This window comes from Mustela putorius, unplaced genomic scaffold, assembly GCF_011764305.1.
Source record: "Mustela putorius furo isolate JIRA1106 unplaced genomic scaffold, ASM1176430v1.1 tig00003870_pilon_pilon_pilon, whole genome shotgun sequence".
Classification (NCBI taxonomy): domain Eukaryota; kingdom Metazoa; phylum Chordata; class Mammalia; order Carnivora; family Mustelidae; genus Mustela; species Mustela putorius.
In genome coordinates this window covers 686,411-712,570 of record NW_025422022.1, presented here as the reverse complement: position 1 = coordinate 712,570, position 26,160 = coordinate 686,411, and the positions used below count along the sequence as shown (strand labels likewise).

General features: G+C 39.8%; 1 protein-coding gene across 2 annotated transcripts in view; it reads right to left on the bottom strand.

Moving 5' to 3' along the window:
* RIPK1 (receptor interacting serine/threonine kinase 1) overlaps nucleotides 1-25,636 on the bottom strand; it is a 46,828-nt gene extending 21,192 nt beyond the window's left edge. The window contains exons 1-6 of one of the 2 annotated variants that reach the window (XM_004753625.3): nucleotides 25,528-25,636; nucleotides 14,646-14,865; nucleotides 13,720-13,876; nucleotides 10,624-10,761; nucleotides 9,067-9,295; nucleotides 7,158-7,307 (exon numbers count right to left, since the gene is read on the bottom strand). In XM_004753625.3, the coding sequence (XP_004753682.1) occupies nucleotides 7,158-7,307; nucleotides 9,067-9,295; nucleotides 10,624-10,761; nucleotides 13,720-13,876; nucleotides 14,646-14,797 (826 nt within the window). In that variant the 5' untranslated portion in view covers nucleotides 14,798-14,865; nucleotides 25,528-25,636. Of the gene's footprint in view, nucleotides 1-7,157; nucleotides 7,308-9,066; nucleotides 9,296-10,623; nucleotides 10,762-13,719; nucleotides 13,877-14,645; nucleotides 14,866-25,177; nucleotides 25,316-25,527 lie in introns of those variants that run through there. The other variant, XM_004753624.3, reaches the window with a different exon arrangement.
* Nucleotides 25,637-26,160: the final 524 nt, after the last annotated feature.

Sequence of the window (26,160 nt, the reverse complement as noted above, 5' to 3'; positions counted from 1 at the left end):
GTGGAGTCTAATAATAATTCCAGGTGGTTAATGTCAAGATTTAATTGAATTCTAGTTGTGACACATTTAGTGTCAGAAGTAGTACTATAAAAAACACCCCAAAACACAGTAATCAAAAATATGGGTAAATGCAATAGGCTTTCTTTCTCTTTTTGAGTTGTTGTTGTTGTTGTTTTAATTTAAGGACTGCGTTTTTTTTAAATTTCTTTTCAGTGTAACAGAATTCATTGTTTATGCACCACACCCAGTGCTCCATGCAATACATGCCCTCCATAATAGCCACCACCTATCACTGACAGTTGAAGCAAAACTGTAACAATGTCAATGTATTCTAAATATATGTAGAGTAAATATTTAAGGCAATTTTATACAGAGGAAGGTAAAGGAAAATAAAGGAAGTAAAGTTTTTATACTCCACTCAAACTGGTAAAATAACATCAATATACTGTGATAAATTATGTACAGACAATGTTAACACCTAGAGTATCCATTGGAAAAACTATCCTCAAATATACTATCGATAAGTTCAGGGGAGCCTGGGTGACTCAGTAAGTTAAGTGTTTGACTCCTGATTTCAGCTCAGGTCATGATCCCAGGGTTGTAAGATAGAGCCCCGCATTGGGCTCTGTGCTGGGGCATGAAGCCTGCTTAAAATTCTCTCCCTCGGGGTGCCTGGGTGGCTCAGTGGGTTAAGCTGCTGCCTTCGGCTCAGGTCATGATCTCAGAGTCCTGGGATCGAGCCCTGCATGGGGCTCTCTGCTCAGCAGGGAGCCTGCTTCCTCCTCTCTCTCTGCCTGCCTCTCTGCCTGGTTGTGATCTCTGTCTGTCAAATAAATAAATAAAATCTTTAAAAAAATATTCTCTCCCTCTGCCCCTTCCCTGCTCATACATGCATGTTCTCTTTCTAAAAAAAAAAAGAAAAGAAAGAAAAAAAATACTATACTATTGAAAAATTCAGATGGGTTTCTAAATACGTTCAAGAATGCATAGGAAGGCAACAAAAAGAAAACAGAGAAATGAGAAACAAAGAACAAATAAAAATCAAAATAAAATGGCAAATGTGAGCTCTAACATATTAAAATTACACTAAATTAATATGGTCTAAAAACACCAATCAAAAGACAGACATTGACAGAACAGATTAAGGAAACATGACCCAAGTACATGCTGTCACAAGAAACTCACTTCACATGATTATACACAATTGAAAGTAAAAAGATGGGGAAAGATAAATAAATATTAATAAAAGGAAAGAAGGGTGGCTATATTAATATCCAAAAAAGTAGACTTCAGAACAAAGATCATTGCTGGATACAAAAGGGACATTTATATAATGATAAAAGGATCACTCCATCAAAACACAGCAATCCTAAATATATATGCACCAAACAACAGAGATGGAAAAATCTATAAAGCAAAAGATGATAAAACTAAAAGCAGAAATAGACAAATTCACAATTATAGTTGTAGACTTGAATATCTCTTTCTCAGTAATTCAAAGAACTAGAGAGAAAATCAGCCAAGGCATAAAAGAACTCAACAACATCATCAATAGGATCTAATCTAGATTTACAGGACACTCTACCCAAAGACAGCAGAATAATCCATTCCTTTCAAGTGTCCACAGAACATATCCCAAGATACACCATATTCTGGGCCAAAAAATAAACCTCAATAAATTTGAGATGTTAAACACATAGAACATATTCTCTGACTAAAATGAATTTAAGCCAGAAATCAGTAACAGAAAGATAACAAGAATATCTCCAAACTCCTGGAAACTAAACAACATACTTCTAAATAATGCATAGATCTAAGGGAAAGTCTCAAGGAAAATTTAAAAATGCAATGAAGTAAATGAAAATAACAATATATCAAAATTTGCAGGACATAACTAAAGCAGTGCTGAGAAGGACATTAGACACACATTAGAAAAGAGAAAAGGTCTCAAATCAAAATCAGTAATCTAAGTTCCAACCTTAAGAACCTATAAAAAGAGGAACAAAACAAACAAAAAGTAGAAGAAAGGAAATGATGAAGAACAGGAATCTATGAAATGGAAAACAAAAACAATAGGGGAAATCAATGAAACAAAAAGCTGGTTATTTAAAAAGATCAACAGGAAGACTAACAAAAGAAAACAGAAGACATACATAACCAGTATCAGGAATGAAACAGGGGATATCACTACAAACACTGCAGATATCTAAACAATAATGAGAGCTACTACAAACAACTTTACATATATAAACTTGATAACTTAATTGAAATGTCATTTCCTCAAAAAATACAAACTACCACAAGTAGAACTACCAAGCCATTTGATACACTACTTTGATATAAAACAGATTACTCTGATGTAAAACAGATCATCTTGATAGCTCCTTTACTACTAAAGAAATCAACTTTTCAATTTAAAAACTCCAGGAAGAAAAAAAAAAAAGAAGGGAAAGAAAAGAAAGAAAGAAATTTCCAGGCCTGGATAGTTTCCTGGGAGAATTCTACCAAACTTTAAAGGAATTAACATCACTTACCCCCATTCTCTTCCAAAAATTAGGAGGGAAAACTTCTCAGTCTATTTTGTGAAGCCAATATTAATCTGATATCAAAACCAGACAAAGATAATACAAAAAGCAGAAAGTTATAGATCAATGTCCTCATGACTATACTTGGAAAAGTCTTAACAAAATATTAGTAAATGGAATTTATCAATATATTAGAAGAATCACACACCATTACCAAATAGGTTTTATTCCTGGGATGCAAGGCTAGTTAGGTATTAAACAATTAGTGTAATTCACCATATTAACAATTAAAAGAAGGGAAAACATACCACCATACCAATCAATGCAGGAAAAGCATTTCACAAAATTCAAAACGCATTCATGATAAATTCTCAGAAAAATAAGAATAAATATGGTGAACTTCATCAAGTAATAAAGAGTATCTACAAAATATCTACAGCTAACATACTTCATACTGAAAGTCTGAGTGCTTTCTTTTAATACTGAGAAAGGTAAGGATGTCTGCTCTCTCTGCTCTTATTTAAGATAATGCTGGAAATTCTAGCCAATGTGATAAAGTAAGAAAAGGAGATAAAAGTCATACAGATCAGAAAGGAAGAAAGAAAACTGTCTCTATTTGGAGATGACATGAAAATCTAAAGAAGATATCCCAAAAAACTCCTAGAACTAATAAGTCAGTTCAATAAGGTCATAAGATAAGATTAGCACAAAGAAACCAACTATATTTCAATATTCTAGCAATGAACAAATGGACACCTAAATTTAAAATACAACTGACTTACAATTGCTCAAAAAAGAGAAATATATAGGACTGGTCTGCTAAAGACTATATAACACCAATAAAACAAATCAAAGAAGATATAAATAAATGAAGAGACATATTGTGTTCATGAATTACAAAACTCAATATAGTAAAGATCTCAATTCTCCTCAAATAGATATACTGATTTAACATAATTTCTATCAAAATCAGGGTGAGATTTCTTTATAGACAAGATTTTTTCTAAATTTTATATGGAAAGACAAAGGAACTAGAATAGCTAAAAGAACTTTTTAAATTTAAAAAAAAAATGGGAGGAATCAGTCTACTCGGTTTTAAGACTTACCATTATATTAAGACTGGGTATTGGCAGAGGGATAGATGCACAGATCAATGGACCAGAATAGAGAACTCAGAAATAAGTGCATATAAATATCCCAACTTATTTCTGCCAAAGAAGAAAAAGCCATTCAATAGAGGAAAAACAGACTTTCTTTTTTTTTTTTTTTTAAGATTTTATTTATTGATTTGAAAGAGAATAAATGAGTGGGGTGAGGGACAGAGGGAGAAGCAGGCTCCCCGTTGAGCAGAGAGCCTGAGGTGGGGCTTGATCCTGGGACTCCAGGATCATGACTTGAGCTGAAGGTGGACACTTAACCGACTGAGCCTGGAAAGAAAGACTTTCAACAAGTGGTGCTGAACAAGAGGATATTGATAGGCAAGAAATGAGATTTAACCTAAGCCACACATCTTATATAAAAATTCACTCAAAATGGATTGTGTTATTTTTCCAATAAAATATAAATTGAGTAACAGGTAAGAAAGACAAATCAAATATTTAGTTCTGTGCTATTGTTCTTTGGTTATCAATTAAAAATTTTCCTTGACAATTATAGAAAAAAATACTTAACACAGACTTAAATGTAAAACTTTAAGAATTTTAGAACAAAACACATTATAAGATCTTTGAAAGCTAAACCTGACAGTGTTCTTAGGTTGGACACCAAAAGTGCGATCCATAAGAGGAAAAATTAATAAACTAGACTTCATCAAAAACTTTTATTCTGTGAAAGATGCTTCTAAGAGGATTAAAAAGAAGCACTACATGTTGGAATTAAATATTTGCAAGCCACATATCCAATGAAGGAATACTATATAGAATATATAAAGAACATTCAAAATTCAATAGTTAAAAAGAAACAAGCAATGTAAGTAGAAAATGGGCAAAAGTTAGTAAAGCAATATTTTACCAAAGCAGATAGACAAATAGCAAATAAGCACAAAAAAAGACATATTCAATATCATTAGCCATTGGAGAAATACAAATTAAAACCACAGTGAGATTTCACTACATACTTATCAGAATGGCTAAAATGACATAGTGACAATATCAAATGCTAGCAAGGATGCAGAGAAACTGGATCACTGGTGGTTGACACTGCTGCCAGGAACAAAAAATGGTACAAACACTGAAAAACAGTGGCAAAAAAAACCCTCCCCACACACAAAAAAATCATGAAACTACTGTACAACCTAGCTATCTCACTTCTGGGTATTTATTCCAGAGAAGTCAATACTTATATTCACATAAAAACCTGTAACATGAATATTTGCAGCAGTGTTTGTTTTAACAGCCAAAAACTGGGAACAAATTTCCTTTGAGGTGAGAATAAACTAACTGTGGTACATTCACACCATACAATACAAGGAAAAGCAACAAATCATTAATACACACAACAGCCTTGACGAATCTCCAGGGATTTATGCTGAGTGGCAAAAAGTCAATCCTGAAGTGTTTCCAAAAAGTATTTTATGATTCTATTTATGTAACGTTTGCGAAATGACAAAAAAAATTATAGAAATGGAGAACAGATCAGTAATTGACAAAGGTGAAGAAGGGGGGTGGGGCTGGGGAGGAAAGTGGGTGTAGCTATAAGAGGGCAATATAAGGGAATCTTGTGGTGATGGAGATGTTCTGTATCTGACTGTATCAATGCCAATATCCTACTTGTAATACCATACTATAGTTTGACCAGATGTTATCATTGTAGTAAACTTGGTAAAAGGATAAGGAATATTTATGTTACTTCTTTTCTTTTCTTCTTCTTTTTTCCCCCCTAGGATATTATTTTACTTATTTGGCACACAGAGAGAGAGCACAAGTAGGGGGAGTAGCAGGCAGAGGGACAGGGAGAAGCAGGGTCCCCACGTAGCAGGGAGCCCAATGCAGGGCTTGATCCCAGGACCCTGGGATCATGACCCGAGCCAAAGGCAGAGGCTTAACTGAGTGAGCCACCCAGGTGCCCCTGTTTTGTTTTGTTTTGTTTTTTAATTAAAGATTTTAAAGTAATGTCTCTACCCAACCTAGGGCTCAAACTTACAACCCCTGAGATCAGGAGTCCCACACTCTACCAATGGAGGCAGCCAGTACCCTTCTGTGTTTTTCTTACAACCACACGTACATCTACAATTACCTCAAAATAAGAACTTTAATTTTAAAAAAGTGAAAAAGGCATAAAACAAGAGACAAGACCAAGTCAGGAGAAGATTGACCAACTAAGAGAGTAAGAAAACAAGCAAATAAACCAAAGTTAACCCTCTAATCCTTGGTAGTAGTTGTAGGCGGGGCTTTAATTCTGTTTTCTCATAGCAGAAACAGGCTCCTAAGTGACTTCTTGCTATTTATTTTTTGCTCAACTGATTGTCTTTCCTCTAATTTCCATGTTTCCTCTGCATCTAGGATCTTAGCAAGATCCTAGGTAACCTAGGGGAGTGGGAAGAAGTGCAAGGATGTGACAAAACATCCATGTCCTTTTTCCTCTTCCTCTACTACAGGCCCAATCTAAATGAGAACATACATTTCCAATGATGTCAGCTACATAAAGGGAGAGAGAAGAAATAATAGAAGCTAAGAGACAAAGAGGCCAGTGGAAGCAACCCAAGTATCCATCGACAGATGAATGAGTAACGAAAATGTCTATACACACCACGGAATACATACCATCCAGTGATAAGAAGGAAAGAACTTCTGACACAGGCTATAACATGAAGGAAGCTTGGACATTATGCTGACTGAACTAAGCATGGCACAAAGGGACAAATACTGTATGATTCCACTTACATGAGGTACGCAGAGTAGTACCTTTCTGTTTATGTAATAATAGAAATAACAATAAACTCAGAGAGATGAAAAGTTAGAATGGTTGCCAAGGGCTGGGGGAAGGGGAATGGGGAGTTGGTATTTAATGGGTACAAAGTTTCAGTTGGCGAAGATGAAGAAGTTTTCGAGATGGGTGGTGGCGAGAGACACGCAACACTGTGAATGTACTTAATGCCACTGACCTGTACACTTAAGAGAAGGTTAACATGGTCAATGATGTTACGTATATCTTAACACAATTATTTTTTGTTTTTAGAAATTTCATTTTTTAATTTTTTTTAAAGATTTCATTTATTTATTTGACAGAGAGAGATCACAAGTAGGCATAGAGGCAGGCAAAGAGTGTGGGCAGTGGTAGCAGGCTCTCCGCTGACAGAGAGCCGATGCGGGGCTCTATCCCAGGACCCCGAGATCATGACCTGAGCTGAAGGCAGAGGCTTAACCCACTGAGCCACCCAGATGCCCCAATCTTAACACAATTTTTAAAAAGTTAATTATGAAACAAAAAAGAAATAAGAGCACCTTGTAGGCCTTCATGCTTTTGAGAGGGATGGTATCTTTTCATTGAACAAAATGTTTGAAATCTAGAAAATCAATTTGAAATCACCAGTGGAACTGAGTTTTCTGAAAACTTAAAGCAACTTCTTGATTACATCTTCCTAGGAAAAAATCGCCTCACTGGCAATGTTCAGGTCATGAAAGATGCCCTTACCAATAAATGTTGGTCGAATGTCTGGTTTCGCCTCCCAGCACTGCTTCATGATGCTAATTATCTCCTCTGGGCAGTATTCAAGGATGTCTTCCACATTTGGCCTGTTCCCAGATTTAATGCATATTATCAACTGCTCTTCACAGATCGCATCTATAAAGCAAAGAAGGATTTAAGTTGACTTTCTCTTCAAGTCCTCTGTGTCTCAGGTAGGGAGGTGGCAGAACTTGGACAAAGCTGCTAATCTCTCTCCCTAGGCTGTGCTTTTAGTCCAGATGCCTCATCCGATAGAGGCAGAATGACCCCCTGACAAGGCACTGACATAGTCTACTGTCCAGATGATCAAACAACATTTAACCTTGGCAAGGAGAGACAGAATTCATCACAAGGTGGCCACCTGATAGAACAAATAGAATATATAAATAAAACCAAAGGCATACTCCAGATTTTAATACAAAAACAAATATGGTATAGCTCTTACCTGTAAGGAGCTCAGTCTATTGAGAGTGACTGAGAATATAGAGTGGTTAACTGCTATTCAAGGAGTACAAAGGGTTCTTCTAACACAACTGTGACTAGAAGGTCAGAGAAGGCTTTGCTGACTCAAGAAAATAAGCAGGATTTATCCACGTAAAGAATCAGGAAGGAGGACTCAGAGAGGAGGATTCCGGGCTAGGGAAGCAGGATATGAATAGACTGGAAGTCCCCGAAATCATGAAGTGTCCCAGGAATTATGAGTAGTTCATTCTCACTGGACATACGGACTAAGAAAAGAGAGATAAGGAATAAGGATAGAGAAAGACAGAAAAGCCATATCAGAGAGGGCATTGTATTCCATACTGAAGAATTTGAACTTTATCCTAAAGGCCCAGGGAGCCTTGGAAAGATTTAAATAGATGAGAGATGGTCATACTTGCCTTTTAGGATGACCAGCTCGGCTGCAGTGTGAATGGGGAATGGCATAAGCAGGCTTCAGCAGAAATAGAGGGTGTGGCCAGCAGAGAGTTTGGTGGGGGTAGAAGTGTATGAATACCTTGAACTCATAGATTTTGATGCCTGATTGGATGTGGGAAACAAGGGGTAAAGCTGAGACTGGGATGCATAAGGTTTCTGGTCCAGCAACTTGGTAGGTAGATGGTAATGCCATTTTCTGAACATGAGAAGAGCAAAGCTGAGTGGACTACAAGGGGAACATGCAGAAGATAAGTTTATTTAGGGGATGTTGCTTTGGGGTTCCTCTGGTAAGTGTAATGGACATAACAGATAAGTGGATATCCAGGCCAGGGCTAAATATAAGAGATTTTAGAGGCCTTGGCAATGGGTGATCATTAAACCAGGGGAGCTGATAATCACCCCAAAAAAATGGGACCAGAGAATATCCATTAATCTAAAGAATGACTACTTCTGTATCTGTTCTCCTACATGAACCATGTGTTTTCTCACCTCTTCATTCTTAATTTGAATTAAAGTGCCCACAGTAAGTACTGAAAAGAAATGATTCTCGAGTAAGGGAGCAAGTGAATGAATCAAGTATGAAGTACATGTCTCATAAGCAGAAGCAAGCAAGCTTTCTTGTCCAGGAAGAATCCCGGAATTTTATGGCACCTTCCGAACTCAGATACATCATCAAGTCTCCTACTTGTCCTATGATCCCTGATTCCCAAACTGAAATTACTTTTATTCAACCTCATTGTGTTGAGCACCTACTGTGTTCCAGGCACTGTGTGGGCAGATACTGGTAAAGTAGCACTGAAGAAATCAGATATGGTCCCAGACCCTGTGTAGCTTATGGTCTAGTGGGTGAGAAAGATGTGAAATGAACAGACATGATAAGTCTTAACCGACTTCACTGAAGGCCGCTATTTTACTCAGCAGGTCTGATTAACACCTCACTCCTCTACAAATGTCTTACTTTCGTAGGGCTCCTTATTAGCAAATATTGCCCAAAGTACTATGCCAAAGCTGTACACATCTGACTTCTCTGAGGGCTTTGCGTTGATGTCATTCAGATGCTCAGGGGCCATGTAGCAAAGGGTTCCACCGTTTTTCTTAGAGACTCGATTCAATTTCCTCTGCTCGTTATGTTCCTCTTTAGTCAGTTTACTCCACATCTTAAAGGAAGCAACACCAAGATCAGCTATCTGCAAGAGAGCAAATGGGATTATTCTGTGAGAGCCACAGGCAAATCAGACTTGTCTTTAAATTTGGGGGTTAACTAATAGATGGGAGGTAGAGTGGATTTCCAGAAATTTCCACTAGGTAGAGCAGCTAATTCTTAACAAATTCATAGAAACTTTGTGCTTCTTCAACTAGTTGGACAATGTCCCCTAAGAAATGTCCATGTGAAATTCTGGTATCTCAGAGTCTTATGCAATAAAACCATGGAATCTGCTAGTGGGGTTAGGGGCAGGGGAGGGGAGAGAAAAAGCAGAAGTCATTTCTGACATGAACTACAGCAAAACATGTTTATTTGAATTCCTCATTTACTCTGCATATTTTTTCAACTATTTTGGGGGCTAGGAAGAAAACGTATTTTCTTCTCAGCAAATTTGTACAGCCAATGGTGACAACATACCACACCTTTAGCTTTCCCAAAGGGTGTCCTGAAGCCCATGGATGCAAGATTCTAAGGACTCCAAAGTCCTGAGAAGGACAGCAGTGCTAGTTGTTTTGAGTGGGTAGCCTGAACCTAAGAGAAGATGGGATAGGAAAGGGGTGGGGGGGAACAGAGAAGAAAGCAAGATGAAAAATACAAAGGTCAGACGCAGAACAGAGAGAGGAGGCAAGGGCAAAAGTGTGGAACAATAGAACAATACAGTTAAGAAGAAATCAAAGATGAGAGTTTCACTTTCACCTCTAGGAATCCAAGCCTATGGGTATGGGTTTTGGCGTGTGATGATCTAAAATCCCAAGATTGTAACACAGGAGATACATAAAAGATGTTACTAATGTAAAGAAGGAAGCTTCTTTCAATGTTGTAGGAATAAAATCTGTCCAAGACTAGAAGGAAGTGTTAGAAGCAGAATCTTGTAGTGGAAAGATGCCTGCGTAAGCAGTTCCTGAGTTCTCCCCCAAGTGCTGCTTCCCCTTTCAGATTCTCATGCTTGGATTCCTGCTGCCAAAACCAATTAGATGTGACGTTCCACCTAGTTAAGTTTGCTCTTGAGTAAACAAAAGGAAAACCTCTTCCCCTTGTTCCCTTTACTACAATGGAGTAAGTTACAGTTTAAAATTTTAAAAAACTGATAAAAAATGTAGATTAGAATAAGTAAATAAGTAATATGAACTCCATCAAGTCCATAACTTTCTTGTCAATGCTCAGCAGACCCTTCCACTGGCTCCACTGTTGCCAGCTCTAAGCTGAATAAGGTCTTCCTTTAGAGGTCTACCAGGTACAGAAGTGGATTTACAATGGAGAATTAAAATCAAATCACCCCAATCTTCTAGAAACCTTCAGATTACGATTTACCTTAATGTGAAAGTCATCATCAACGAGGATATTTTCAGGCTTTAGGTCCTTGTGTATTATGCCTTGTCCATGTAAGTAGCACATCCCTTCAATGATCTCCATAATTATCCTTCCTTTTAGAGAAAGGGGGATGCTGACCTAAAACAAGTGACATTAAGTCTGTGAAAAGGAAAGGTAAGTCAAATGGGCCAAAGCAACTGTTTTATTCCAAAGTAGTGGGACCTGAACTAGAGGATATACAGATCTTTCTCAGCATACAGTGGGGATATATCCTTATAAACACATCATACATTCTCAATATCGTAAGTAAAAAATGTGTTTAATATATCTAACGTACTGGACATCATAGCTTAGCCTATGCCTACCTTAAGCCTACTCAGGATGCTTCCATTAGCCTTAGTTGGGCAAAATCATCTAACACAGAGCCTATTTGACAATAAACTGGTGATTATTTCATGTAATTGACTGATACTGAACAGCAGGTGAGAAAGTGAATGGCTGTGTGAGTAACAGAATGGTTGTGAGGATATCAGTTGTCCCCCATGTCATCACGTGGCTCACTGCCACAGCCCAGCCTCACAAGAGAGGATCGTAATGCATGCTGCCAGCCCAGGAAAAGATCCAAATTCAAAATTCAAAGTATGGTTTCCACTGAATGCCCATTGCTTTGCCCATGATAAAGTGAAAAAAATCTTAAGTGGAACCACAGGTTAGGGTCCATCTGTAGCTACCAGGAGTCCTTCTATCATGATCTGCAACAATGTCATCATTTTAAAAGAGGCCCCCTTTGAAATAAAGATTTCTTCCACATGCTAACAGTATTAATGCTGTGTTTTGTCATGTAAAAATAAAACTTTCATGCCAATATGGTAATATATTAAAATGCTATAAAATTAAGCCCCTTGGGTTGCTCAGTTAGTTGGGCAACTGCCTTCAGCTTAGTCATAATCCTGGAGTCCTGGGATCAAGCTCCGCATCGGGCTCCCTGCTCGATGGGGAGTCTGCTTCTCCCTCTGACCTTCTCCCCTTTTATGCTTTCTCTCTCACTCTCTCTCTCTCAAGTAAATAAATAAAATCTTAAAAAAAATTTTTTTTAATTAAGCCTCTTGAGAGAGGAACACAATGATGATTAGAATATATGCATCTTTACTACCTCGCATAGTGCCTAGAATTGTTGTTGAATGAAGGGATAAATAAATAAACAAAAAACAGGCATTTTCCACAGTGCATTAATATATGCTACTATATACTAAATGGATGAACAATGTCACAGCAGTGTGTAAATGAAATAATATTGAGAAAAAAGAATACAAGAGATTCTCAGTGTGCTCACACTGATTACAAACATAGAAAGATTAACATGCGAGATATCATGATGTTAAAAGAATGCGGAAGTGAATTTACTAGTTATTTGGTAATCTGTTATCAGATACTTCAGGTCCTTGTAAATTCGCAAGTCATTCTTACTGAACAATTCTATTCTAGTTACACAAATATCAATGTTAATGTAGAGCATTCCAAAACATTAGTTTTGCTTAACACTGAAAAGTGCAAACTGTGTGTGCATGCACACGTGCAGTCTCTGGTTTACAAACGGGCTGTCTCCTAAAAATTTATGTATATGTTGGTTGTTGGTAAACACCAAAATTTAAATGGCGGAAGTTAGAATCTCAAGTGAATCCCCCCAAACCATATTTAAAACCCACAATGATCACCACCATCCAAAAAAGAGTCAGAGATTTTCCCTTCTTCCTTGGTATAACTTTGACCTTCGGAACAAATTCTGAGCAAGCAAAGGAAATCCCTTTCACATTCCCCGCTCTGCTTTTCTCCCTCACACCCTCCTGAATTCCTCTGGAGCCCAAACTAGTCCACCTTATCTTCACATCATCCTGCAGGACACCTGGTGTCACACAGGATTTATCTCCCAATCAAGATGCCTACTTACTTCATGCAGCAGCTGGTCTCGCCTAGTTTGGGCGAGAAGAACAGTCTAACTCAATTATAACACAATGTGTATCAGTGAACACCTGTTACCCTTCCCACAACTGTCTGCGAGAGATGTCTGGGGCTTTGAAGACCTGAAGAACGGACATAACCTCAGGCAGTTGTAGGGTGAGGGAGAAGAGCTGTAGGGTGAGGGGAAAGGGGGGGATATTTGCCCTACAGACTGCTACAGCCCACCATTCCCACAAGCAATCTATGCTTTGGCCAAATCCAGTTGTTTGCAGTGTCCCAAATTTGGCATAGTCTCTTTGCTTTGCCATTCTCTCACCGGAACACATGTTCCTAAATCTCTGCTTGTCCTTCAGGCTTTGGCTCAAGCATCCTCCTTCTGGAATCCCTTCTTATCTATTCCACATGAAAGCGAGCGCCTCTCCCCTGTGTTCCCAACAGCATGCTGGGAGATGTCTACCGAAACCCCATTACGCCATACTGTTCCCTCCTCAACTGTCCGTGGTATGTGTCTGCTCTATTTGCTATTGCCTCCCCAGTGACTAGCACGAGGCCTTGTCCTTAATAGGTAAATAAACGCTAAAAAATGCTTTATTAAAGTGATGTGGTTTGCATGCACAATTTTTCTTTTATTGTAAGTCTTACTTATCCAGTGTTGTTGCCTCTGATGTTCTATATTCAGCCTCTAGGTTTCTCAGTTGGCATCAAAGAGCAATCACTAAGATTCTGTCTCCACAGACAGTCATGTCTAGTATACATCCTTCAGTCAGTCGGTCAGCTCCTGGCTACCCAGCAGGCATCTGCCTCGGGTCAGACCACGGGCTTCTGGAAGACAGTGCCTACCCCTGAATTGTGGATGTTGGACTGGCTGACCAAGGCCAGCTCCAGCACTAAGACACAGGGAGGACCCCCCCCCCCCAAAGTGAGGGGTATAGACAGCTATCTGCAATGACTGACAGGAAAGCAAGACCACATTCTGGGCAGGGAAAGTTCGAGACCTTTTCACCCGGTACTGACTTCAGAAAATTCAAACTCATAAGGGGGTTATTTGACACCAACAACTATGACAGTGAGAACCATCACAGAAGAGCAGCGCCTAGGGCACGGTGCGGGTTGAGCACGCAGCGAAGCCATCTTTACCTCCGCCTTCAGAACGTGCATCAGGTTGCCCTTTTCCATGTACTCCATCACCAGGGAGTAGTTCCCTTCTTCTATGATGACGCCCAGCAGCTTCACCACCCGACTATGTCTCAGCCTGTGCATCATCTTGCCCTCCTCAAGGAGGGACTCGTTGTACCTGTGGGACAGAAAGGTGCTGTCAAGATGGGCAGAGTTCGCACCCCTGTCCCTTGTGCCCCCAAGAAATGCAGTGCACGCCTCCAACGCATCACACACTGGTGTTGATGCCTGTGCGTGCCCTGATCTCTTCCAGGCCCAGACAGTGGGCATCCACAGGTAGAGGAATTTCTCAGTCCTTCCCAGTGATGGGTAGTGAGCGTTTGAGAAACATCAGAGCAAAGAAAGAATGAATGCAAAGCACATGGAGAGCCACAAGGAGAGGCAGCCTGAGCAGATGGCACAAGAGAAAATGCAGCCTCTCTTGGTAACAACTCTGAAAAGAAAAGAGGGAAGTAAAACAAATCTACCAACTGCTTTAAAGAGAGGGCTTCTGGAACTTCTAATTAATGGCCCCCCCTTTTTTTTTCTATAGGTAGGGCTGGTCCCCGCCAAAACGTTGCAGCAAGTACAGGAGTCTATCTCATTGCCTCCCTCATCACTCCTCATCTCCTTCCCTTTCTCTAACTCCTTCTCTTCGCTTCTCTTCCACTGTCTGTTAGCTGGGAGCTTCTTGCTAACCAGCCTCAGAATCCCCATTTAGCAGTACAGGGGTAATAATAACCAGCTCTCAGCGTTATTGGACAAAAACTGTGCCCACTGACACACCGCGGTCTGTCTCCCTCTAACGCCTGGGCCATGTTTATCCACTGCCCTGCCCTGCATCTCCACAGTAATTTTTCCCATGGCCAGGCTGTAATCTGGCCCAACCGCCTCTGCTCCTGACTCACTCAGTGCGCTTGGGGCCCGTGTACACCTTTTTCAGTATTACGAGTCCATGGCATCTGTGTAAACACAGAGACACCTTTCCGAAACCCCCGCTGTCCAGGTACTCCTTCTCCAGTAAGTCACTAGTTTTCATCTTAATGTCATCCAAGGACATGGTTGGTTTCCTTGTGGATCCTGAGAATGTTCAGAAATGTACCACTTTTTCCCACTCAGAGCTGTGCCCTGTGAAACAAAACAAAAACAAGAAGGCATCTCAGTGCAAAGAGTCATTATCCAAAAAACATGCAAAGTTCTACCACGTGCTTAGTGTACCTTAAATTTTTTTTTTTGAGGACAGACATTGTAAGATGAACTGTTTGTCGTATTTTCAAGAATCAGAGAAAACCACAAGTTTTATTCCTTTAAGCTTCCATTTCTGGCAACATGGAGAAACAAAAATTTTAAAACCTCCCTGCTGCAAAAGACCTATCTGTGTAGGATAGCATAACACAAACATCATTCAGATGCACAGACAGGCCCAAGAGAAAGGAGAATTAACTCTATGACTAAAAAAAGAACAGACCCTGGGCCTAGGGCAATGTCCCACATGGGGGCTGCTTTGGACTGAACGTTTGTCATTTGTTCATTTGTTGAAGCTCTAACTCCACTGTGATAGTTTTAGGAGGTGGAGTCTTTGGGAGACAATTGGGTCATGAAAGTGAAAGCCTCACAAGTGAGATCAGAGTCCTTATAAAAGATATAAGAGCTCGCTCTCGCTCTCTCTCTCTCTCGCCCTCACTATGTGAGGATACAAGAAGTAAACAGTCATCTGCAAACCAGGAAGCATGCTCTCACCAGACACCAAATCTACTGGTACGTTGATATTGGACTTCCAGCCTCCAGAACTGTGGGAAATAAATGTCCAGTGTTTAAGCCCCCCAGTCAATAACTTGTGATATGTGTCAATAACTTGCTGAACTGAGACAGTGTCCCTGTTGTGCAAGGCCAATCTTGACATCCAAAGGTCAAGGTCTAAAATGCAGCCAGGGACAGGAGACGAGATCATGGCATGCAAGAAAAGAGGGTTGAAACAGAGATACCCCCCGTACTGAACACAGCACTCATCAATGAAAGGATGGACAGGGGAAAAGCTAGTCCACTAGCAGTGGCAATTGCTTGTCTTAGATAGGACATGGAGTGTAAAAAAAAGTCTCGAAGTGAATTCACAACCTTGGGCCCATCTTCTAATAGATCTGGGCTTTGAATTTCTATTCCTCCTATGGCTGAAATGGCCCAAACGAATAACTTTAAAAAAAAACAAAGTGGCTACAGGCTCATGATATCACTGAATTAAGGGTAAAGCAAACAAACACCCTCAGGGAAGACCAGACAGAATTCCCACAAATAAATTCTAACAACATCAGCTCCTATTCCAAAATTATAAAGCACAAAGTTCAAATGAGCCAAATCCAGCAGATACAAGAGCAGTATCAGGCACTAAAGAATTTCAGAGTATTGAATACTCTTAGAAAATAATAGGTTTTAGGTAATTATGAACACAAAGAATGAATTTGAAGAATATGAAAGAACAATGCATTATCGAAAAAGAATAGAAAGGTATAAAAAGGATGAGGATTTGGAGAATTTGTACATAAGTGCTATGAAGTCTACAGTGTATATAATCCCAAAACAACTGTTTCCTTCTCATTCTTCCCTTCTTCCATTAATTTTCCCCAAACTAAACTGAAGCATAAAAACCCATGGGGGACCCTAATGAGATACCATTACGCACCTACCAGAATATCCAAAGTTAAAAAGGCTGACACCACCAAATACTGGGGAAGATAAGAAACAATTGGAATTCTCATACATTGTGAGTGGGAATATAAAGTGGTACAACCACTGTGAGAAAAGGTCTAGAGGTTTCTTATAAAACGAAACATACACCTCAACTATGGCTAAGCAATCCTAATCCCCAAAGAAATGAAAACATATGTCCCCAAAGACTTCTGTTGTTCATTGCAGCTTTATTCAGGATAGCCCCAAACTGGAAACAGTGATGCATCAATAGGAGAATGGATTAAAAAAAAAAAAGATCGTATATTCGTACAATGGGTTACTACTCAGCAAAAAAAGCAATGAACTACCAACACACACAACATCGATGAATCACAAAAGATGGTAAATAAAAGGAGCCTAGTACAAAAGAATACATACTGTACAACTCCACCTATATTAAGCTCTTGAACAAAGAAATCTGTGTTGGCAAAGGAGCACTTTTCCAGAACAGATAGCCCAGGGACAGGGTAAGGACTGCATGCTTTGGAGCAGGAGGAAACTTTCCGGTGTGATGGTACTGCTCTCCTATCTCGGTGGGGGTTAGAGTTACACAGGCATAAGCATTGTTAATACTCAGTAAATGTACTGTAGGCAAATCTGGCATCAAAAGAAAAAATTGGGGGATGCCTGGGTGGCTCAGGCTGTTAAGCGTCTCCCTTCAACTGAGGTCATGATCCCAGGACTCTGGCATGGAGCCAAGCATCAGGCTCCTTGCTCAGGGGGGAGTCTGCTTGTCTCTCTGCCTGCTGCTTTCCCTGCCTGTCCCCTCTCTCTTACTCTCTGACAAATAAATAAATAAAATCTTAAAGAAAGAAAAAGAAAAATTTGTGAACATACTGACTCTAGTTAGTGGTGTGCATACTGAAAATATTTAGTAGGAAGGATATTGATATCTGCAATTTATTTTGCAGACAGACTTGTGGATAAAGAGTGTGGTAAACAGATATTCTGTAATAAAGCAGACTGAATAAAGTAATATTGATGGTGGACACATAAAAGTTCACTGTAAAGTTTTTTTTAAATTTGTTTCTACATTTCTATGTTTATTTACTAATTTCCCCCATATATTCCTCACCCAGTTCCTAATTGTACATATGTCAAAACTAAAAAACCAACATTGTACATTACTATTAACAAAACACCCTACTTGATTATGATATTACCCATTTTTTTTTTTTAACAAATGCCCTTTTTCTGTTCTAGGATCTGACCCAGAATACTACATTGCTTTTTGTAGCTCATGATTTTTTAATTTTTTAAAACCTTTTGACTCCCTTCCTCCATTTCTCCCAGCCCCTGCCTCTGGCAACCCCCAATCTGTTCTCTGGATCTATGAACTTTTTTTTTTTTTTTTAAAGATTCTACATATTAAAAAAAAAAGATTCTACATATAAGTGAGATCATATACAGTATTTATCTTTCTGACATTTCATTTAGCATAATGCCCTTAAGGTTCATCCATGTTGTCAAATGATAAGACTTTCTTCTTTTTTACTGCTGAATTTACACACACACACACACACACACACTCACACATTTTCTTTATATATTAATATATTGATGGACTTTTAAGCTATTTCCATATCTTGGCTATTGTAATTGATGCTGCCATGAACTTAAGAGTGCATATGTCTCTTTGAGTGTTTTTGTTTTGAGTAAATATTTTTTGAGAAAGCTTCGTACTGTTCCATACTTCATACTGTTTCCATAGTGGCTAAAACAGTTCACATTCTCACAGTGCACAAAAGTTCCCTTTCTCCACATCCTTGCCAACACTGGTTATCTTGTCTGTACAATAACAGCAGTTCTAAGGGGTGTGAGGTGGTATCTCATTGTGGTTTTGATTTGCATTTCCCTGATGATGAGTGATGCTGGGCATCTTTTTATGTGTCTGTTGGCCATCTGGATGTCTTCTTTGGGAAAATGTCTATTCGGATCTTCTGCTCATTTTTTAGTTGAATCTTTTTTTTTCTTTTTGCTATGAAGTTGTATGAGTTCTTTATATATTTTGGATATTAACCTCTTAACAGATATATGATTTGTAAATATTTTCTCCCATTCAGTAGGTTGCCTTTTAATTTTGTTGATGGTGTCCTTTGCTGTGAATAAGCTTTGTCATTTGATGTAGTCCCACTTGTTTATTTTTCCTTTTGTTGCTTTTATTTTTGGTGTCAGATTCCAAAAATCATTGCCAACACCTATGTCAAGGAGCTTATTGCCTATAGTTTCTTCTAGAATTTTTATGGTTTAGATGGTACATTTAAGTCTCTAATCCATTTTGAGTTAATTTTTTTGTATGGTGCAAGACAGTAGTCTAGTTTCATTCTTTTGTATGTGGCTGTCCAATTTTCCCAACATGATTTCTTGAGATTGTCTTTTTCCCATTGTATATTTTTGGCCTATTTGCCATATATTAATTGACCACACGAGTGAGTTTATTTCTGGGCTCTCTATTCTGCTCCATGGATCTATATGTCTCCTTTTATGCCAACAGCATACTATTTTAATTACTATAGCATTGTAATAAAGTCTGAAATCAGAGAGTGTGATGCCTCCAGCTTTTCTTTCTCAAGATTGCTTTGCTGATTCAGGGTCTTCTGTGGTTCTATATGTATTTTAGGACTGTCTGTTCTATTTCTGTGAAAAATGCCATTGGGATATTATTAGGGATTGCTTTAAATCTGTATACTGCTTTAGGTACTGTGGACATTTTAACAATATTAATTCTTCTAATCCACGAGCATGGAATATCTCTTTATTTATTTGTGCATTCTTCAATTTCTTTCCTTAGTATCTTGTAGTTTTCATTACACAAATCTTTCACCTCCTCAGTTACATTTATTCCTAGGCACTTTCTTTTCCTTTGATGCATTTGTAAACATAACTATTTTCTTAATTTCTCTTTGATAGTTCATTATTAGCATACAGAAACTCAACAGATTTTTGTATCTTGATTTTATATCCTATTATAGTATCAAAAATCACTTATTCTAATAGTTTTTTGATGGACTCTTCATAGTTTCCTATAATATTATTATGTCTCCTGCAAATAGTGACAGCTTTGCTTTTTCCTAATTTTGATGCCTTTATTTCTTTTTCTTGCCTAATTGTTGTGGCTATGACTTCCAAAATTATGGGGGTTTTTGGACACTTTTTTCAAAGATTTTATTTATTTGACAGAGAGAGAGAGAGAACAAGTAGTACAAGCAGCAGGCAGAGGAATAGGGAGAAGCAGACTTCCCGCTGAGTAGGGAGCCTGATGTGGGCCTTGACCCCAGGACTCTGGGATCATGACCTGAGCTAAGGCAGATACTTAACTGACTGAGACACCTAGGTACCCGACTTCCAATATTATGTTGAATAAAAGTATTCTTGTCCTGTTCATGATCTTAGAGAAAAGCCTTTTAATTTTTCACTACTGAGTGTGATATTAATTGTGGGTGTAAGATCTTTTTAACTTCTCACTTCAAAATTTTTCATAATAAAGTACTGGGAAGCAGGAAGTTTAAAAAAGAAAGTAATTGAGGGATTTCTGAAAATGTCTGGCCTGATGGCAGTCTTGTGTAGTGGCCTTTGGCACTCTGGCCCAGGTTACCACCTGCACGTGTACAAAGGCTGTGGGCAGACCATGTCACTCCAGCAAAGCTCACATATCAGCAAAGTACACAACGCTATGGACCATCTTTCTGTAACAAGACATTGCCAAACAAGAGGAATCAGCCTCTGGAAAGAAGCCTATCTATGTATGGGTAGATGGGGGTGGGGGAGGCTACCCAGATAAAGGCATGGAGGATGAGATGCAAAGGGCCGTGATGGCTCTGAGGCAGGCACTGATGGAGAGGTAACAGAGCCGTATTACTATGGAAAGAACACAGGCCTTTCTTTTGTGAGTATGAACTGTAGCTCTGTAATGTATTAGCCCCATGACTTGTGTAACTTCAAAAGCCTCAATTTCCTCATTTCTGAAAGGAAAACAGATTTGTTCCTTGCTTAAAGGTTCTGGCTATGTTTGGACCAGCTGCCCTCCCTTATCCCCATTTCTCCCATTTCAATGGACTTTGAGAATGCCAGTGTGCTGCTGGGATCCTCTGCTCAGCAGTTCTCTACTGATTCATCCTTGTGAGAATGGTAAGGGGCAAAGGGGGGGAAATCAAGTAATTTGTTCCACTCTCCCCTACAACCCTCTAAAGGCACATTCTTCTCCAGGCTCATCCTGCTCATCTTTCAGGTCTCAATGAAGTGTCATTTCCTCAAGGAAGCCATCCTAGGTCTTCCCATCAGACATTCTCAGAGCTTCCTTAACTTCTCCTTTAAACAGTTAAGATAGCTGTAATTTGAGAATTACTTCTAATAAATTACACAGGAGGCAGGAAACTACCTTGTATACTGTCTGTATTGCCTAGGGGGGGAAAAAAAAGCCCAGACATATGGCAGGTTTTGTCCTAAGCACTGATCAGGAACAGGACAAGCATGCCTATTGTAGCCACTTGTATTCAACGTAGTAATGTTGGAAGTCATAGCCACAGCAATTAGGCAAGAAAAATAAATAAAAGTCATCAAAATTAGAAAGAAAAAAAGCAAAGCTGTCACTATTTGCAGAAGACATGATATTATATATAGGAAACCATGAAGATTCCGTATGTCGTAATCGATCATTAAATGGGTAATTATTTTTTAAAAAGAAACACTTAATTGTCCAAAAATAAAGGATAGAGAAAATTAATTACATGACACTCATAAAATGGAATATCATATAACCTTTCAAAATTACAGGTAAAAATAAAAAAATATATTTACAGGTAGATGGCACATATACATATACACATACATACAGGGGGAAAAAAGACACCAAAATGTTAGCAAGGATTATATTTGGATAGAAGGATGATTCTTACTTCTTCTGTACACTTCTACCTTTTCAAATTTCCTACAATAAAGATTAATTACATTTATAATTTTATAATAAAACTTGTTTCTTTAAAGGCAATAATTACTTCACTCAGTATTTCTTTAGTCAAATCAGAGATGATGAGACAGATTATTTATAACAATGGTCCTGGCAACATTACACAGAATGGCAAAAACATGTAAAACAATTTACATACACAGAAGAGAGAATAAGTTATAGCCCATCCATACTCTGAAATACCTATAGCAGTTTTCAAAAATACTGTTGTATATGACCTTTTTAAAAAAGGCTCAGAGAGTAAAGAAACAGGAAGGAATTAAACTGAAATATGCCATCTGAGTATAAGATTTCAACTTTTTTGAGGAGTTCTACTTGCTCACTCTCCTTCAGTCAAGATCTTGTCTCCTGGAATTTGCCAGGGCCAACTAGGATTTGCAGTGCCTCCTGCCAGCACAATGGACCTCAGGGCAAGGAGGCCTCCTGCTGATTCCACTGCACTTTTTGAAGCTGGCTCCTGACCCAAATCAGTTCTCAGTCTTGCAGTTCGCTGGTTTAGCCTAACTTCAATCTTACGCACCTCTTGCATGGTTCCCAGAGATTTCTTTTGCTTTTACCGCTTTTGATCCTTTTCCCCCACCACAAACAATTCAACTTTATAAGCACTGGATATCTTAGGAAGGTCTTGAGTGGTTTAGATACCCAACAGTCTCAAAAACATTGAATGTAGGCAGGTAAAAAAACCACCTTATAAAGCCATGTTACAGAGTAATTAACAAAAGCACACTGCCCTCTAATACCATCTTATGTTAATTAATTTCAACGAGTAATGTAATCATGCCCATTTTAATGGAATTTAATTTTTTTTCATAAATGGATGTTAATTCAGGGACTCAAGAAAGCAAATTTTGTCCACTGAAATTCATTCACAATTTCAAAAAATTTCACAAATTTCTAAAATGTCTTCTAAGGCAGATAGTCTATATATCAAAATACTCACATCTATATTCAATTTTGTTTGTCAATTATACCTCAATAAAACTGGGGTAAATACAAATAAATAATACCAAGAACAACTGGCAGAATTATTTCCTGATACTAAGAGGTAGGATAGTGGTTACTATAAGATAGAAAACAGGAGATAGTGAATGAGAAGAGAAAGGCACAAAAGGTTTTGGGAATACTGGCAATGTTCTTTTCTTAACCTGGGTCATGTTCACTTTGTGATACTTCATTGAGCTGTACAATTATGAAATGTGCATTTCACACTGATTGTTATACTTTAATTTTAAAAGTTTTAAAAAGACTTTAAAAATATTCATACTTACCTTTCAGTGATAGAAGACTATTTCTCAATTTTTCAATGATGATTGAATTCAAGAATTCAAGAATTAGAAAATGTCAGTTGCCTACCTATCACTGCCTTCCTTTCCCCTGCTAACAGAATTCTGATTTTACTCAAGTATTCAACGTGGAATTCTCTAAGATTCTTTAGTTTTAACGGCTTGATCAGATAAACAAGAGCTGTGAGTGAGGAAGAACCAAAAGAAGAGTAAAGGACAGGACTAGAAGAGTTCAACCAGGTATTATCATATATGTTAGTTAGCACATTATGACCCCATGAAATAAGTTTTTTCTTATCATCCCAATTCAGAAATAAGGAAACTAAAATCTGAAGAGTTAAATGATTCACCTAAAGTACCAGATCCTGGCACTGAACCTTTGTTTCTTCATTCAAACTTCGGCTATCAATTTGCCCACACATACAGCTTCCCTAGATAGCGGAACTATAATCTTTGTTAAAATCCCATTCAAAGACTTAAGCTTATAACCTTGCTCACCTGTATTAAATGAATAAGCTACAGTCAGAAACATGGGGAATGCATAGGCCAAATTTTTAAAACATAACAAAATATGTGGTTCAAAATCAGTATTTTACAGGCAAATGCAGTCAATCATTTTTCCAGAATAAAATATCCAACCAAAGTATGGGAACCTATATATATATTTTTTTTTTTTCAAGTCCCAGATAATATTGGCGGTATTAACATATTATTAATTAAAAAGCACCCAGTAGTAATTTGCCATTTTGGAAACTGATATTTTAGGAATAATATTCATTCCTAAAAGTGCAACATATTGGGGAGCCTGGGTGACTAAATTGGTTGGGAGCCCGACCCTTGACTTTGGCTCAGGTCATGATCTCAGGGTTGTGAGAATGAGTCCTGCATGGGGCTCCAGTAGGCAGTGGAGCCTGCTTAAGATTCTCTTTTGTTCTGCTCCTTCCGCCCTCCTAAAAAAGTACAACATATCTCTGCTGCTCAATATAGTGCAGAGGAAAATGAAAATTAAATAATCACTACTGTTTTATTAGTAATAATTAAAATGATACACCCTAAATTTTATTTATTTTTTTAAAGACTTTATTCACTTATTTGAGAGTAATCGCACATTAGTGGGCGGAGGGAGAAGCCTACTCACCGATGAACAAGGAGCCCAGAGCTGGATTCAGTCTTAGGACACTAGGATGGTGGTAAGAGCCCAAAGCAGAGACTCAGCCAACTGAGCCACTCAGGTACCCCATACACCCTAAAGTTTTTAAACAAACTTAGTCTTCACTTTTCTGTGTTTAAAAGAATTGCAGTTTTCCCCATTTTTAAAAAGATTTTATTTATTTATTTGACAGAGAGAGACACAGTGGGAGAGGGAACACAAGGAGGAGGAGTAGATGAGAGAGAAGGAGGCTCGATTTGGGGCTCCATCCCAGGAATCTGGGATCATAACCTGAGCTGAAAGCAGATGCCTAGGGACTGAGCCACCCAGGCACCACATTTTTAACGGACTACAATCTCCTCCTTCCTCTGGCATCTACCTGGTGTTTACAAAATGCAGATCAACTACTAAGTCACTCTATGTTCCAAAGGTTACTTGCGCCTTGATTTCTTCAGGTGTAATCAAGGGAAGACTTAACAGTGGTCTAAAGACCCAAGGACTTCTGAAAAGTTGGTTGACTGTAACACACTCGAGCTTTGCCAAAACACCCAACAGCTCAGGGCAAGGAGGAGCCAAACGATCAGCAAGAGACAAGAAAAAACCGCCCCGCCCCGCCCCTGGGGTTTTGTCAGATGCTTAGGAAAGGAGGACGTAGCTTAACCTCTTCGAATTCTAACGAGATTTTGCAGCACTTCGTAAAAGCAAACGCCACTGACTACCTGGGAGGTCTTTAGGGTTATGACATTCATCCCTTTTGTCGTTGTGGCAGTGTATCCCTCTTCCTCATTTGCCAGCTCACATCTAAGATTATGCGGAAATGCTTTGCAAAATGCTTTTTCTCTGCGATTCCCGCGCGCGACCCCAAGGGCAAGAGTAAAAGCCCTTTCAAAGGCTTGGTACGTCATCCTATTACGAGGAGAGCACGTGCCACCGTATCTTAATGATACTGTAATAAAAACCCAACACCGCTACGAAACAACGATAGCAACAACCCAACGCCACCAGCGTCCTCCTGGCCCGAGGCCAGGTCTGCGCCCTCGGACGGGGTTAACTCCTGGTGGGAGAGAAAGGAGCGCAGCTGGGCTTTTGACAGTTCTGCAGCGCACTCAGGGAAATTCCACGCCTCTAGCCGGCCGCCCTACTTCCGGGAATACCGACGGCTTTCCCACAACTCAACTTCCCCATCCGCCGCAAGCCCCGCCCACCAACCGAAAGGCCCAGTCAAGAGTGGACTTCCGGTGAGCGCCGTCCCCGCCCACCGCCCGCCGGTCTAGTCAGGAAACCCCACCCCCGCCTGGAAGCTGGTCCCGAGCGAACCTGGCTGTGGCCGCTGCTTCCTCCGCGCAGACGCGCCCCGAGTTATTTACTTTCGTTTCCGCGGCAAACTTCCCGAGGCCTGGGTAAGGAAGGAAAGAAACAGCGGTGGGAGGCCCCGGAATTACTCCGACGCCGCGACAGCCTCGCCGGGACAGGCAGGGGGCGGACGCCCGAGCCTGACACGGGGGTCGCCGGGGATGGAGCTCGTGAAGCTCGGGAAGGCCGAGCCGCAGAGCGGCCGCGCCCCGCTGCGCGCTCACCGCGCCCGGCTCCGTGGGCCCCGCCGGTCAGTGCGCGTCCGGCCGCGCGGCTCGGGCTCCCTGCTTGCACGGGACGGCGGGCTGACGCACCTCGAGACGCGGGCCCGCCAAAACCGCCGCGCTCCGGGAGCTCTGGTCCGGTGTCCGCGCCCTCTGGGTGTTGAATGAGGGCTGTGGGGCCGGCGAGAGGGCGTGGACTGCTCGCTCCGCCTCCGCGGGCTCAGCGATCGGAAAGCTGAGGGCGCGCCTGCCCCGCGGCCAACCGTGCCTTGCACCCAGATTTTAAAATTCCCGGAGATGTCACCCCGAGTATCGTGACTTTACTTTGTTTTAGAGTCAGCCGGGAGGCCAAAAGAGGACATGTTACCTAATCATAGAAACCGCCGCCGTTGGGGAGAAGCAGCTTGGTCTAGGGGTAAGCACTGGGCAGATTCCACCACTCCCCGCAACTCCCGCTCCGAGCTCTGCGCGTTATCAGCCCTACAACTTTAGGCAAATTACCATTTTCTTATCTCCCCTCATCCGTGAAGTGGGCATAATCGCGCTGTGAAGGAAGAAATGTGATATTTATCTTCAGCCCTTTAGAATGGTGATTGGGAAGTCTCAAGCAAAATGGGAAGTGCCATAGGGTTATATTAGAAAGCAAACCATACATACATGATTACATATTGGAGAAAGGTAGGCACTTGACCACTGAACATCAGGGGTTTGAACCGCACGGGA